General features: G+C 42.5%; 1 protein-coding gene across 3 annotated transcripts; it reads right to left on the bottom strand.

Annotated features, from left to right (window-relative positions):
- Positions 1–650: 650 nt before the first annotated feature.
- LOC128502822 (LON peptidase N-terminal domain and RING finger protein 2-like) lies at positions 651–13,326 on the bottom strand. Of its 3 annotated transcripts, XR_008355167.1 has the most exons (3): positions 4,730–4,859; positions 1,648–1,709; positions 651–838 (listed from the first exon to the last, which is right to left on the bottom strand). XR_008355167.1 is itself a non-coding variant. In XM_053472760.1 (2 exons), the coding sequence occupies exons 1-2, from the start codon at positions 13,312–13,314 to the stop codon at positions 795–797; spliced, it is 351 nt and encodes a 116-aa protein (XP_053328735.1). In that variant the 5' UTR covers positions 13,315–13,326; the 3' UTR covers positions 651–794. The 3 variants fall into 3 exon arrangements, 1 of the variants encoding a protein (XP_053328735.1); XR_008355166.1 differs by lacking the exon at positions 1,648–1,709; XM_053472760.1 differs by lacking the exons at positions 1,648–1,709; positions 4,730–4,859 and adding an exon at positions 13,008–13,326.
- Positions 13,327–13,741: the final 415 nt, after the last annotated feature.

Genomic DNA, 13,741 nt, shown 5'->3' with positions numbered 1-13,741 from the left:
TCCCTATTAACTATTCTAACCCCTCCCTCCGCTCCACCCCCAGGTACATTTATATGCCCCAGCTCTCTATCTATACTATCTTCCCCTTCTATATTGTAGTTTCCCTCCCCCCCTTTCCCTAGTTTAAACACTCCTCCACCCTTCTGGCCATCTTCTCCCCGAGTACAGCTGCACCCTCCCCATTGAGGTGCAGCCCGTCCCTACTGTAGAGCCAAACCCCTCCTTCCTACACCAGCTTCTGAGCCACTTGTTTAACTCCCTAATCTCCCGCTGCCTCTCTGGTGTGGCACGTGGTACAGGTAATATTTCAGAAAATACTACCTTGGAGGTCCTTGCCTTGAGCTTGCTACCTAAGTCCCTGCTACCTTAGTCTGCTGTTTGTAGTTATTCACCAACAGAAGGCTTGTCAGGAGAGTTGTGGTTTCAGCTCCTTGATTTCACGAACTTCCCTCTGATACATTGTGAAACGCCTTTATTTATGTAAATGTTTCTTTAATACCCCCCCTCTGTTTTCTATATTGAGCCCCCGTGTTATTTCCTGATAGATCCCTCAGTCTGCTCAATATTCAGCCCTAGGCTGTAGACGATTGTATAGAGTCTATATACAGGTACTCGGTATATTTCATAAGATATTGGAATACTTCAACAAGTTTGTTTAAGGTTTTATTCTGAAAACCCATGACCTTTAAGTAAAGATCAGTATATACATTGCAGACCATTTACAAACACACATGCAGAAGCGCATTAATAAGTATAATGGAGGTTTGTTAAATGCATGTTCCAGCAACATTGTATCACTTTTGTTCTTCTAATGCTTGTCTTTTTTCTTCTTTCCTCCCTGTAAGATATTTAGAAAGAAAAAGAAATACTTAACATCAGAAATTCATATAAATATAAATCACACAAAATAAGTGACAAGTGAGGTCTTAAAAGCTTTTGTTACTTTATATGTATTTCTATTTTAGCGTAATAAAGTGTATCAACTGACTAAAGGCTTCATTTTCTTTTGGAATAATACAGCTATATAATTTTTTTTCTTACTGCATGACTTTACTTCTATGTTGACCCAAATATTATGTCACGTTGCCGCTCCGTCATAGGAGTCCCGGCACATTGCGCAGACGTCCACCAGCTGACAGAGACAAGGATCCAGGTCCCCTGTAGCCCTGCAGGGATCTGGATCTTACTCTTATTTGAGGTTGGATTATAAAACAAGGGGTATTTTTCAGAGCATTTCCCTTTAATCGCTTTAATCTTATTTCCCATTAAGACATACTTGCCAGGGGCTGGTAATTGACTCTAAAAAATGAAAAATATACAATATACAAAAATCTTTATGTATTAGTTATTGGCAGGGCTGGATTAAGATCATCATGGGCCTGGTGCTGAGGATTTTGGTGGGCCTTTTTTATAGAAATAAAATCAATAGACAGAAGCTTAACTCCTCAGCATCCATGTGTACTGGATAAGATGACATCAGTGCTAGGCAGATAATATAGGATATAATCTAATGTGATGGGATTGGGAGTACATCAGTACACTAAAAAAGTCATCATACACAGGGTGCCTGAAGTCACTAATCAATTTTAATAAAATATGCAGATTGAAATAGAGTAAATAACACAATAACTTTACTTCTCCTCTCACTGATTTTTGGGCCTGGAAAGGTTTGTCCTTTGAAGTGATCTACAAAGGAGGGTGCTTTATCTCTGAAATGGTAAAAATTAAATAGTTAAATTTATTTCTACAGTGCCAGGAAACAGATGACCAAACACACACACCAGGACAGGCTCTGCCACATCAACAACCAAACATCAGGATGGGCTCTGCCACATTGACACCCAAAAACACACACACCAGGACATGTTCTGCCACACCGACAAACACACCAGGACAGGCTCTGCCACACCAACACCCAGACATATACACCAGGACAGGCTCTGGCACATCGACACCCAAACACACACACCAGGACAGGCTGTGCCACACTGACACACACACACACCAGGACAGGCTCTGCCACACCAACACCCAAACACACACACCAGGACATTGACACCCAAACACACACACACCAGGACAGGCTCTGCCGCACTGACACACACACACCAGGAAAGCCTCTTCCACATCGACACCCAAACACAGGAAAGGCTCTGCCAAACTAACACCCAAACACACACACACCTGGACAGGCTCTGTCACACATCTGGATGGGCTAAGCTACAACAATAAAAACAATGTTTTTTTCCCACAATTCTTTGTCATTGACCCCCCTTTTGTGTTTTTGCCCCCAGCCAGCCCCTCCTTTTAGTATTGATTTAAGTAATGGCCCCAGCTGCCCCCTTGTGTATTGATGCCGCCAGCACAGATAAAATGATGCCCCATACAGCAGGTTTGGTCAGCAATATGTAAAAATTATATGTGTCCTGGAAAACAAGGCAAATTTGGTCACCCTAATGACCCCACACCCTTGCTGAATTTTCTAAAATGAGAAAATGTGTAAAAAAGTTACTTGGTGCCATTTAATGGAGTACAGGAGGAATGAGATTATTTAAAAGTTCAATTATTGAAGGTAACATAAAGTTTTATTAGGCTGGTCAGTAAGAGCAAAATTTAAAGAAAACACTGTGATACTCCGCAGAAGTGGCCAGAATAGTAAAAAACAAGAAGCATTTAGTAAATACAAAGAAAAGCAAAGTTAGGAAGGCAGACAGATCTATAAGATTAGGCAGAAAGAAGACAAGCATGTTATAAGAGCTGCCAGAGCACATGCAGAAGAGAGAATTGCTCTGTTAATAAAAAGTGCCACGGCTTCTTTGGTGGAGCACTGGAAGGTCATGTGATGCCTGCGCTCTGTCATAGATGCCACTGGCTGCCGGAGAGAAGGATTCAAGTCCCCTGCAGCGCTGCGGGGAATATGGATCTTAGTCTTGTAGTCAGATCTCTATTTGAGGTTTGATTATAACGAATATAAGACGAGGGATATTTTTCAGACCATTTACTCTGAAAAAACTAGAGAAAATACGGTATTTACCTAATTTCTTCAATTTCTCCTTTCTTGTCATATTTACATGTTAATATAAAACAATTTATAAACACAAAATGCAGATTTTAAATCATTATTTTATTTATTGAAGGTAAAGAGTTCATCAAAACCTTTTTTACTCATGTGAAAAAATAATGCCATTACTGGTTGCCATCCTTTGCGCAAAAAGTGCAATCAAACATTTGCAATAAATAGCAATATTATTATTAATATTGGTGACTCTTCTTGGCTTAATTCAGCCACATTGGAAGGTTTTCGAGCATTACCTACGGATTTAAGTCAGGACTTTGACTTGGTAGCACCGAACCTTCATTTTGTTTATTTTGAGCCATTAAGAGGTGGACTTGCTTATGTGCTTCGGATCATGGTCCTGCTGCATAACCAACTGCGCTTGTGCTTTAGGTCACAAACTGATGACTGGACATTCTCCTTCAGGCGTCATCAATTATGGGAAGTCGCCCAGGTCCTGAAACAGCAAAGCAGTCCCAGGCCACCACACTACCACCACCACCGTGTTAGACTGTTGGTATGATGTTATGGAATGCTGTGTTAAGATTTACTTCAGATTTACCAGGAAGCATGTCTTTCCAAAAAATTCCACTTTAGACTCATCAGTCCACAGAATATTATCCCAAAAGTCTTGAGGATCATCAAGATGTATTTTGGCAAATGTCAGACAAGAGTTTGTGTTCTTTTTGTTCGTTTTCTCCATTTGTAGATAATGGCTCTCACAGTGCTTTGCTGGAGTCCCAGAGCCTTAGAAATTGCTTTGGATGATTTCCAGACTGATAGATGTCAATGACTTTGTTTCTTCTTTGCTCTTGAGTTTCTTCAGATCGTGGCATCATGTGCTGCTTTCTGAGATCTTTAAGTCTACATCACTTTGCAAAAAACTTTCTATTTAATTGATATTTAGATTCAGCAGGGCTGGGAGTTATCATGTCTGGGGGTGTCTAGTGAAATTAAACCCAATTATCATTTAAATTTGGTTAATTAATTGATTCAATAAGTAAGGGGGCAATTACTTTTTCACATAGTGCCAGGTTGAGTAGGATAGCTTATTTTCCTCCCATACATAAAATCTTCATTTGAAAACTGCATTTTGTGTTTTACTGAAGTTGACTTTATTTAATATTAAAATTAGTTTGATGATCTGAAACATTTCAATGTGACAAATGTGCAAAAGCCAGAAAAAATGGGAAAGAGTGGAAATACTTTTTCACAGTACAATGTATATGTACGCATATTTATTTTTTACTACGTGTTTGTGCATCTATGTTACGCTTTACAGTATAATAAAAGGGGAGGTACAATAAGTGGAGTCATATAATATGTGACGTTGTCTAAAGACAAGGGTACGGTGAGTATTAGTCCCTGTCCCATCATTAGCTGCCCCACTGTGCCAGTCCCTCCACTAGCTCTGCATACCCTCTGAAACTAAATTTAAAATATGGCCCTTTACCTATAGCTTGCTCTGACTCTTTCTCCTGGCTCACATTGTATTGATGACATCAGATGTATCTCAACATTTCAACATTTCAACATTTCAATCTTATGCCCCCTGAGCCAGAGGTAAGTTATGAATTTGGTTCCTACTGTTTGTGATTTTCGTATGTCTCCTGGTAAGGTAAACCTGCAGTATTTCAATGGCTATATCCCAATCATACCAAAACTTAACGTTACCTTCACATTCGCTATTGTGCCACATGAATCAACGGATGCAGCTTTTAGAGGAGCTATGAGGGTAGCGGCGTCTGGACTGGACGACTTCAAGTAATGAGAGACCTCGTCTAACAGCTCTTCAGGAGATGAAGGCCCCTGGAAAACCGAGATCTTCAAGCAGCTAAATGGAGGAAAATTTAGCCAGTGTTTAATATGTTGCGCCTACAACATAATTACATTGAATGTTACATGTGTCGATATTCAACGTACTCTACTCAATATACTTTTGTAACTAAATATACATACAGTTTTGAAATAATTCTTGAATGATAATAAATTATTATTAATTGTTGCTATGGCAATAGAATTGTTGAATTCCCAATGTATGTAGTCCATTATGGCTACGGTTCTCAATGCCAATGTAGAGTTCTTCTGTGTATGACCAGGCATGAAGGGGTTTTTTTGTGGCCCCTAGTGGGTGGGGGTCCAACCTACTTATACATTGCGGGTATTTTCTTACATTACATTGGGACCTACTTTCATTGGAGGACACCATATTTTCTGGAGTGACAGCTGGCATTCTCCTGGTCCAGGCAGGGCTGTAGCAAGGGTGAGGCGAGTGAGCCACTCGCCTTGGGCGCACCTGCGAGGGGGCGCACAGCTGCCCGATCAGAAGCTGCAGGTCTGCTTGGGGAGATCACGGACAGTAGCATTTCTATTTGGGAGAGGGCGACCGGAAAGGCCCCCTCCCCTGTGCCGGTCTTCAGGGGACTGCACGATTGTGCTCTCCCCATCCAGCCCTGCTCATCAGGCGCCCCCGTGGGCAGTGCGCACCCAGGCATCATCAGCACTGGTCTGGGGTGGGCTTGCATTTTCTAAGTGACTTGCTTTCTGTAAGTGACCAGTTTGTGCACCACAGCAGCGGCAGAGAAGTGGTATTATAAGTATACCAACAGTGGGTTTGTATCTCAACCAGCAACAAGAGGGTTGAAGGGTTTGTGGTAAAAAAAAAAAAAAAAAAAAAAAAAAAAACTGTGTGTTTTGCATTAACTGTTTGGTTTTTTTTTCTCCCATTTTCTATAGTGTAATTAGTTAAGGGTGGGGTTTATAATCAATTAACTGTGTTGCTCTGTATATAAGGAAGTGGTTGCTCACTGTAAGGGGCTTGCATTTTCTAAGTGACTTGCTTTCTGTAAGTGACCAGTTTGTGCACCACAGCAGCGGCAGAGAAGTGGTATTATAAGTATACCAACAGTGGGTTTGTATCTCAACCAGCAACAAGAGGGTTGAAGGGTTTGTGGTAAAAAAAACAAAAAAAAACAAAAAAAAAAACTGTGTGTTTTGCATTAACTGTTTGGTTTTTTTTTTCTCCCATTTTCTATAGTGTAATTAGTTAAGGGTGGGGTTTATAATCAATTAACTGTGTTGCTCTGTATATAAGGAAGTGGTTGCTCACTGTAAGGGGCTTGCATTTTCTAAGTGACTTGCTTTCTGTAAGTGACCAGTTTGTGCACCACAGCAGTTAGTGCAACACAAGAGTGCAAGAGCAAGGAGGGTAAGTGACATAAAGCAACTGTTTAAATTCTATACTCGCGTCCCTTTATAAAGAATGAGCAAGCTTGGAGATTTCACTCAGTGCACATCATGCCATATGTATGCATGCTTGGAACAGCAGTTCCTGGGTCCATATCGCTGTGGTAAGTGTGATCAATTGGTCTCTCTGGAAGCTGAGGTTGGTGCTCTTAAGAGGCACATTGAAACACTGAGAGAGATTGACAACCTTGAGAGGAGTCTGTTGCTCACTGAGCAAAGTTTAGATGGGGCCCCTAGCAATGAGGGAGGAGATCAGTCAGAAGGGAGTCAGGCACATAGCTGGGTGACAGTAAGACGTGGTTGCAGTGGGGAAGGGAAGAGGAAGAGGCAAGCCAGCCCAGAGTCTCTCCCTCCCAACAAATTTGCCCTTTTAAGTGAGCATGTTGGGGAGGCAGACTCAGAGGTAGGCTTTGCGGAAAAAGCTGTTCTCCCTAACAGCCGGGAGAGCAGCTCATCCAATGTGCAGGGGATCCGAAAGGAAGGAAAGCCCAGGCAGGTTGTGGTGGTAGGGGATTCAATAATCAGGAAAACAGACAGGGTAATCTGTAGCTCTGATCGCAGCAACCGAATGGTTTGCTGTCTCCCGGGTGCCCGGGTTCGGCATGTTGCGGACAGAGTGGATAGATTATTGGGAGGGGCTGGTGAGGATCCAGCTGTCTTGGTGCACATTGGCACCAATGACATAGTAAGAGGAAGATGGAGTGTCCTAAAAGATAATTTTAGGGACTTGGGTAGTAAGATTAAGAAAAGGACCTCCAAGGTAGTATTCTCAGAGATACTACCTGTGCCATGTGCTACACCAGAAAGGCAGCGGGAGATTAGGCAGCTAAATGCATGGCTGAAGTCTTGGTGTAAGAAGGAGGGCTTTGGGTTCTTAGAGCACTGGGCTGATTTTGCTTTGGGGTACAATCTCTATAGTCGTGATGGATTGCACCTAAATGCAAGAGGGTCCAATGTGCTTGGGGAGAGAATGGTTAGACGGTTGGAGGAGATTTTAAACTAGGAATGGGGGGGGAGGGAATAAATACCGGGTTAGACAGTATAGAAAGGGAAGGCGATTTACTTAGTAACCAGGTGGGTGGATCTGGGGGCTTGGTCTATAAAGATAATAGGGAGAAGCATATGTTTTGCCCCCCAAAGCAAGGACAGAAAGTGATTGCAGCATCGGTGTTAAATGACAAGCTGAAGGTCATGTCTACAAATGCTCGCAGTTTAGGGAATAAGATCCATGAACTTGTAACAGTTGTGGCAACTGAGAATGTTGATATAGTGGCTGTTACTGAGACATGGTATAATGAGAAAAATGACTGGGACATATCAATACCGGGGTACTCTTTATATAGAAAAGATAGAAAGGGCAGGAAAGGGGGAGGGGTGGCCCTATATGTGAAAAATAACATAAAATCTAACTTAATACAAGTTGGTGAAGAGAACTTAGAGTCGGTTTGGGTTACAGTACAATTTGGCAAAAGTAAAGTAACTCGCATAGGTGTGATTTATAGACCCCCAGGACAAGTAGAAGAACTCGATAATCTACTAGTGGAGGAAATAGCTAAAATGACAGTGAAGGGGGATGTTATAATCATGGGTGACTTTAATCTCCCTGATGTGAACTGGAAAACGAAAGTAGCTGGTTGTACCAGGAGTGCGGATATTCTAAACTCCTTATTGGGATTATCTTTAAAACAGGTGGTTGAGGAACCAACTCGTAAGGAGGCCACATTGGATTTAGTGTTCACAAATGGAGATTTGTTAACAGATATTTCTGTAGGTGAAAGTTTGGGATCTAGTGATCATCAGTCTGTGTGGTTTAATATACAAACAGTGACTGAGTCACACCACACAAAAACAAAAGTTTTAGATTTTAGAAAAGCTGACTTTTCTAAAATGAGAAAATGTATAGAGGAGTCATTATCAGACTGGGGCAATTTAAATGGTGTTCAGGAGAAATGGGATTTTGTAAAAGCTGTTTTATTGAAGATAACAGAAAATTGTATTAGGTTGGTCAGTAAGAGTAAAAAATTAAGGAAACCGCTGTGGTACTCTGCAGAAGTGGCCAAAATCGTGAAAGACAAGAAGTTAGCCTTTAGTAGATACAAAAATACCCAAAGTGAGGAAGATAGACAGATCTATAAAATTAGGCAGAAAGAGGCAAAGAAAGTTATAAAAACTGCCAAATCACAGGCAGAAGAGCGAATTGCCCTATCAGTAAAAAATGGAGATAAAACATTTTTTAGATATATAAATGAGAAAAGGAAAGTTAAACAAGGATTAGTTAGACTAAAAACAAAAGGCATATATGTAGAAGAGGATAAAGGTTTAGCTGACTGTCTCAATGAATATTTCTGTTCAGTTTTTACAGATGAGAATGATGGAATGGGACCTCAGTTGGGAAAAAAGACTGAATCATTTGAAATATGTGAGTTTATCGAGGCGGAGGTTTTACTTCAGTTGTCTAAGGTAAAGACAAATAAGTCGATGGGGCCTGATGGGATACACCCCAAGTTATTAAAAGAGCTTGGGGGTGTACTAGCAAAACCGTTAACTGATATATTTAACGAATCATTGGTAACGGGAGTTGTCCCTGGGGATTGGAAAGTAGCGAATGTTGTGCCTATACACAAAAAAGGCAGTAGGGAGGAGTCGGGCAACTACAGGCCAGTTAGTCTTACATCTGTAGTGGGAAAATTAATGGAAACAATGTTAAAGGAAAGGATTGTTGAACATCTGAAGTCACATGGCTTTCAAGATCAAAAACAACATGGGTTTTCCTCAGGAAGATCTTGCCAAACAAATCTTATTGATTTTTTTGATTGGGTGACTAAAGTAATTGATCAAGGTGGTGCAGTAGACATTGCGTATCTGGATTTCAGTAAGGCCTTTGACTCAGTCCCACATAGAAGACTTATAAATAAACTGCAATCTCTGGGTTTAGATCCCAATGTTGTTGAATGGATTAAGGAGTGGCTGAGTGACAGAAAACAGAGGGTTGTAGTCAATGGCGTATATTCAGAACAAGGTCTTGTTACCAGTGGGATACCTCAGGGATCTGTACTTGGACCCATTCTCTTTAATATTTTCATTAGTGATATTGCAGATGGTGTTGATGGAAAGGTATGTTTATTTGCCGACGACACAAAAATTTGCAACAGGGTTGATGTTCCTGGAGGAAGAAGCCAAATGGCAAACGATCTAGGTAAGCTGGAAAAATGGTCAGAGCTGTGGCAATTGGCATTTAACGTGGATAAATGCAAAGTAATGCACCTGGGGCATAAAAACCCAAGGGCAGAGTATAGACTATTTGGTACTGTCCTAACCTCAACGTGTGAGGAAAGGGATTTAGGGGTAATTATTTCTGAGGATTTAAAGGTAGGTAGACAATGCAGTAGAGCAGCAGGTAATGCTAGCAGAATGCTTGGTTGTATAGCGAGAGGTATTAGCAGTAGGAAGAGGGAAGTGCTCATGCCGCTGTACAGATCACTGGTGAGACCTCACTTGGAGTATTGTGTACAGTACTGGAGACCATATCTCCAGAAGGATATAGATATGTTGGAGAAAGTGCAGAGAAGGGCTACTAAAATGGTTTATGGATTACAAAATAAACCTTACCAGGACAGGTTAAAGGATCTTAACCTATATAGCCTGGAAAAAAGACGGGACAGGGGGGATATGATAGAAACATTTAAATACTTAAAGGGAATCAACAAAGTAAAGGAAGAAAGTTTATTTAAAAGAAGAAATAAAACCGCAACAAGAGGACACAAGCATAAACTAGAGGGGCAAAGGTTTAATGGTAACATCAGAAAATATTACTTTACGGAAAGGGTAGTGGACGCATGGAATAGCCTCCCAGTGGAAGTGGTAGATGTTAATACAGTAAAGTCATTTAAGCAAGCATGGGATAGGCATAATGCCAAGCTAGATATAGGATAAGGGCAAGTACTAAAGGAGAGTACTCAGAGGTTGGGCAGACTGGATGGGCCTTCTGGCTCTTATCTGCCGTCACTTTCTATGTTTCTATGTTTCTATGTTTCTATGAGGTGTCCGATGAGCAGGGCTGGTTGGGGATATCACAATCCCCCTCAAACCGGCCCAACATTTGACAGACCTCACGCTCCCTATTCAGACCTCGTCTTCCGTTCTCCCTAACCACTATGCGACGGCAAATGATGCAGAGCTCCGGGATATGATGTCAAGCAGAGGCCTGGAGTGACAGACCTCGAGCTCCCACCACAGGATGGAAGATAGAAGATGATGGAAGATGAGAAAAGTAATAGATGGGAGAAAGGGCTGTGTATAGATGTGTGTCTGTAAGCTGGTGTGTGTGTGTGAGGGCTGTGTATATGTGTGTGTTTGTAAGCTGGTGTGTGTGTAAGTGCTGTGTATGTGTTTGTGTTTGTAACCTGGTGTGTGTGTATGGGCAGTGTGTGTGTATGTGTATGGGCAATATGTGTGTGTGTGTATGAGCAGTGTGTGTGTGTGTATGAGCAGTGTGTGTGGGCAGTGTGTGTGTGTGTATGGGTAGCGTGTGTGTGTATGGGCAGCATGTGTGTGTATGGGCAGCATGTGTGTGTCTGTGTGAATAGGCAGTGTGTGTGTGTGTATGGGCAGCGTGTGTGTGTGTATGGGCAGTGTAGGTATTTCTGTGTTTGTAAGCTGGTGTGTGTGTATATGTGTGTGTGTGTAAATGTAGGGGAGTGTGAGGGCAGTGTATGTGTATACACGTGTTAAAGGGCAGGTGTGTGTTTGTAAGCTGGTGTGTGTGCGTGTGTAAGGGAAGTGTAGGTATTTGTATGTTTGTAAGCTGGTGTATGTGTATATACATATTAATGGGCAGGTGTGTGTGTGTGAGGGCAGTCGCGTGTAAGGGCAGTGTATGTGTGTGTTTATGGGCAGTCGTGTGTAAGGGCAGTGTATGCATATATGTGTGTTTATGGGCAGTTGTGTATAAGGGCAGTGTATGCGTATATGCGTGATAATGAACAGGTGTGTGTAAAGGCAACGTGTATGTGTGTTTGTGTGTTTATGGACAGGTGTGTGTAAGGGCAGTGTAAATTAAACAACCTCTGTAAAAAATAAATAGCTGGGGGGTGCAATTTTTCATCGTTGCCTCGGGTGCAAAAGGGCCTAGCTCCGGCTCTTGGTCCAGGTGCCACAGAAGGGCACCATCTGTCACCCAGAAATGTGGAAGTAGGTCTGATCGCCCATACTACATGTAGCACTATATGTGTCTCATAGACAGAACCCAGTGACTCCCTCTTGGATGTTCGGGAAAGTGTCACCAGACTGCTTTGAAGTATTCAGTAGCTACCAACAGCACTCAGGTTAAAGATCTCGCTAATTACTTATCGTTAAATGCTGCTTATTACTCAAACCGTGTCATAAGCATTCAAACAAAGAAAAGGAATCCCAGCACTCCAAACAGCTTCCAGTCTCTAGGACACTTTATTAAGCGAAAACAAACAAAAGCAACGTTTCGGCCAAACAGGGCCTTTGTCAAGCTGTCATAAGCAGACACACAGCGTTCACAGGTGCTCCCCGATCCACCCAGAACTGGTTTACGTTCCTCCTACTCCATAGGTAGCTATGATTTTAGATAATCTGCTATTGGACAGAACATAAAAAAAACCTAACATGGCAAACATTCGTAAATCTAAATATGTCAGCGTCCGCAGAGCAGGGTGAGAGACAAGGAACGTTCCCTCTCTCACCCAAACGTCCAATTTTGCACCAAAGAATGAACGAGCCCCATAATTCTTGTAAGAGCCTAGCTGGGAACTCTTAAGGTTTGACCCGGAGTCCGTGGTTTGTTGCCCAAATATCTGCGTCTCTGGATGAAGGAGTAAAATCTCCAGATCACACGGTCTGGAACTGACTCTGTCCTATTCTACACTGCTGTGATCATACATAAGACCCCTACTTGGTGCTTTTGATACCAGTATGTTATGGATGATATCCCTGCTTGAATGCAGGTGACTCAGTTAAGCGCATCTTTAAAAAAAATGACAAGTCTTACAATTTGGCAAATCACTCCAAAGAATCTTCTTGACGTGCTATTAAAGGGTTAATACCTAAATAGTTGCAGTCAGCTGACTAAAGAAGATCTCCAAGGTATGCCTAACTGGCACTGATATCACGTCTGATGGTTCAACTGACCTGAGGCTATCAGAGATGAGTCCAGTCTTGGACATGCGCCTCTACTTCCGTCATTCCCCCTCTCCATCTAAGAAGGTTCTGCACTTTAATGCATTGCTGGGCTCTGGGCAGACATTTCAACACCTGAAAGACCCTCTAAGCCCAGTCTAATGGTAGGAAGGCACAGATCAACCACCAGTACAAATATTTTAAGTAACAAAAAAGGTTTTTACGTTCCATTCTCAGGATGGCATCCTACATAGACACGTAACAGTGCGACGGCGGCAGGCACCTAACACGCTGCCACCAGCGTATTTATGATGGCGCTATATACAACAATAAATAATAATAATAATCATACAACAGGCCATTAAAATACAGAAACGCATTGATAATGATCGCTGTCCACAATTTTACAGAAACTCAATATGCGCTGGCTATGGATGAGTTAATCCCGGTATATAATAGCAATGATCATATATAATGTGATATATGATCTACTCTTATATCATCATGAGGATCACATATAGACATTTAAATGCCCCCCATGGGACCTCCTACAGAAACTCACCCATCGCAACTCCTCTGGAGGCCACTTTTGCTGCCTCTTCGTGGTCCTGGAGTGAGAGCAAATCGCGCAGGTCGCTTCTCACCCTGTTCAGTCTGGTTTCGCTCTGCAGGCACTTCTCCAGCAAGTTGCATAAAAGGGTGTTACATTTCAGCTCCTGGGCACCCCTGGGCTTCAGCTTCTGCTTGCAAATGTGGCACCTGTCCACTGCTGGCCCCCGCAAGCACCTTTTGCAGAAAGAGTGGCCGCATCTTACAGTTACAGGGTCCCAGAGGGCCTGCTGGCAGGAGGGGCAGTTAAAGACATCCATGGGTCACAGGAGGGTAACACTCCACCCCGCTTGGCACGCAGCGGATCCGGACTCCGGCGGAGACAAAGTGGGAAGAAGAAGAAGCACAAAGAGCCCCTGACATAACATGTGCGGCAACATTACATAAAGTGTGTGCTCACGTGACCGGCAGGGGTGGCCTCCCATTGGCTGTCTCTGGGCTGCCCTCCCTTGTTGTGAAACAGCCCATGTTGTTGGTTTCATAAGGGCTGCGATGAGGAGGGGGGCAGGCGCAGGCGCAGGCTGTTAACATGTGTGTAGGGAACAGTGGCGACTCTAGAAACAATATTTAAGGGGGCACACAAGATACCACAGTCAAACTGGGGGGGCATTAATAATTTCCACCATTAAATCATACCACTGAAAAAACACACACTGCTGATCTCAGCACTGAAGGTATATATCAAAT

This window comes from Spea bombifrons, chromosome 8 (genome assembly GCF_027358695.1).
Source record: "Spea bombifrons isolate aSpeBom1 chromosome 8, aSpeBom1.2.pri, whole genome shotgun sequence".
NCBI lineage: Eukaryota > Metazoa > Chordata > Amphibia > Anura > Pelobatidae > Spea > Spea bombifrons.
Note: the sequence above shows the minus strand (reverse complement) of the source record. Positions and strands in the feature narration are given on the sequence as shown.

Bases quoted from the DNA above. Each gene is read 5' to 3' on its own strand.
- LOC128502822 (XM_053472760.1), bottom strand. From the start codon at position 13,314: ATGGATGTCTTTAACTGCCCCTCCTGCCAGCAGGCCCTCTGGGACCCT. The intron at 839-13,007 runs GTGAGTTTCTGT...AATATCTTACAG, and splicing joins CTCCAGAGGAGTTGCGATGG to GGAGGAAAGAAGAAAAAAGA.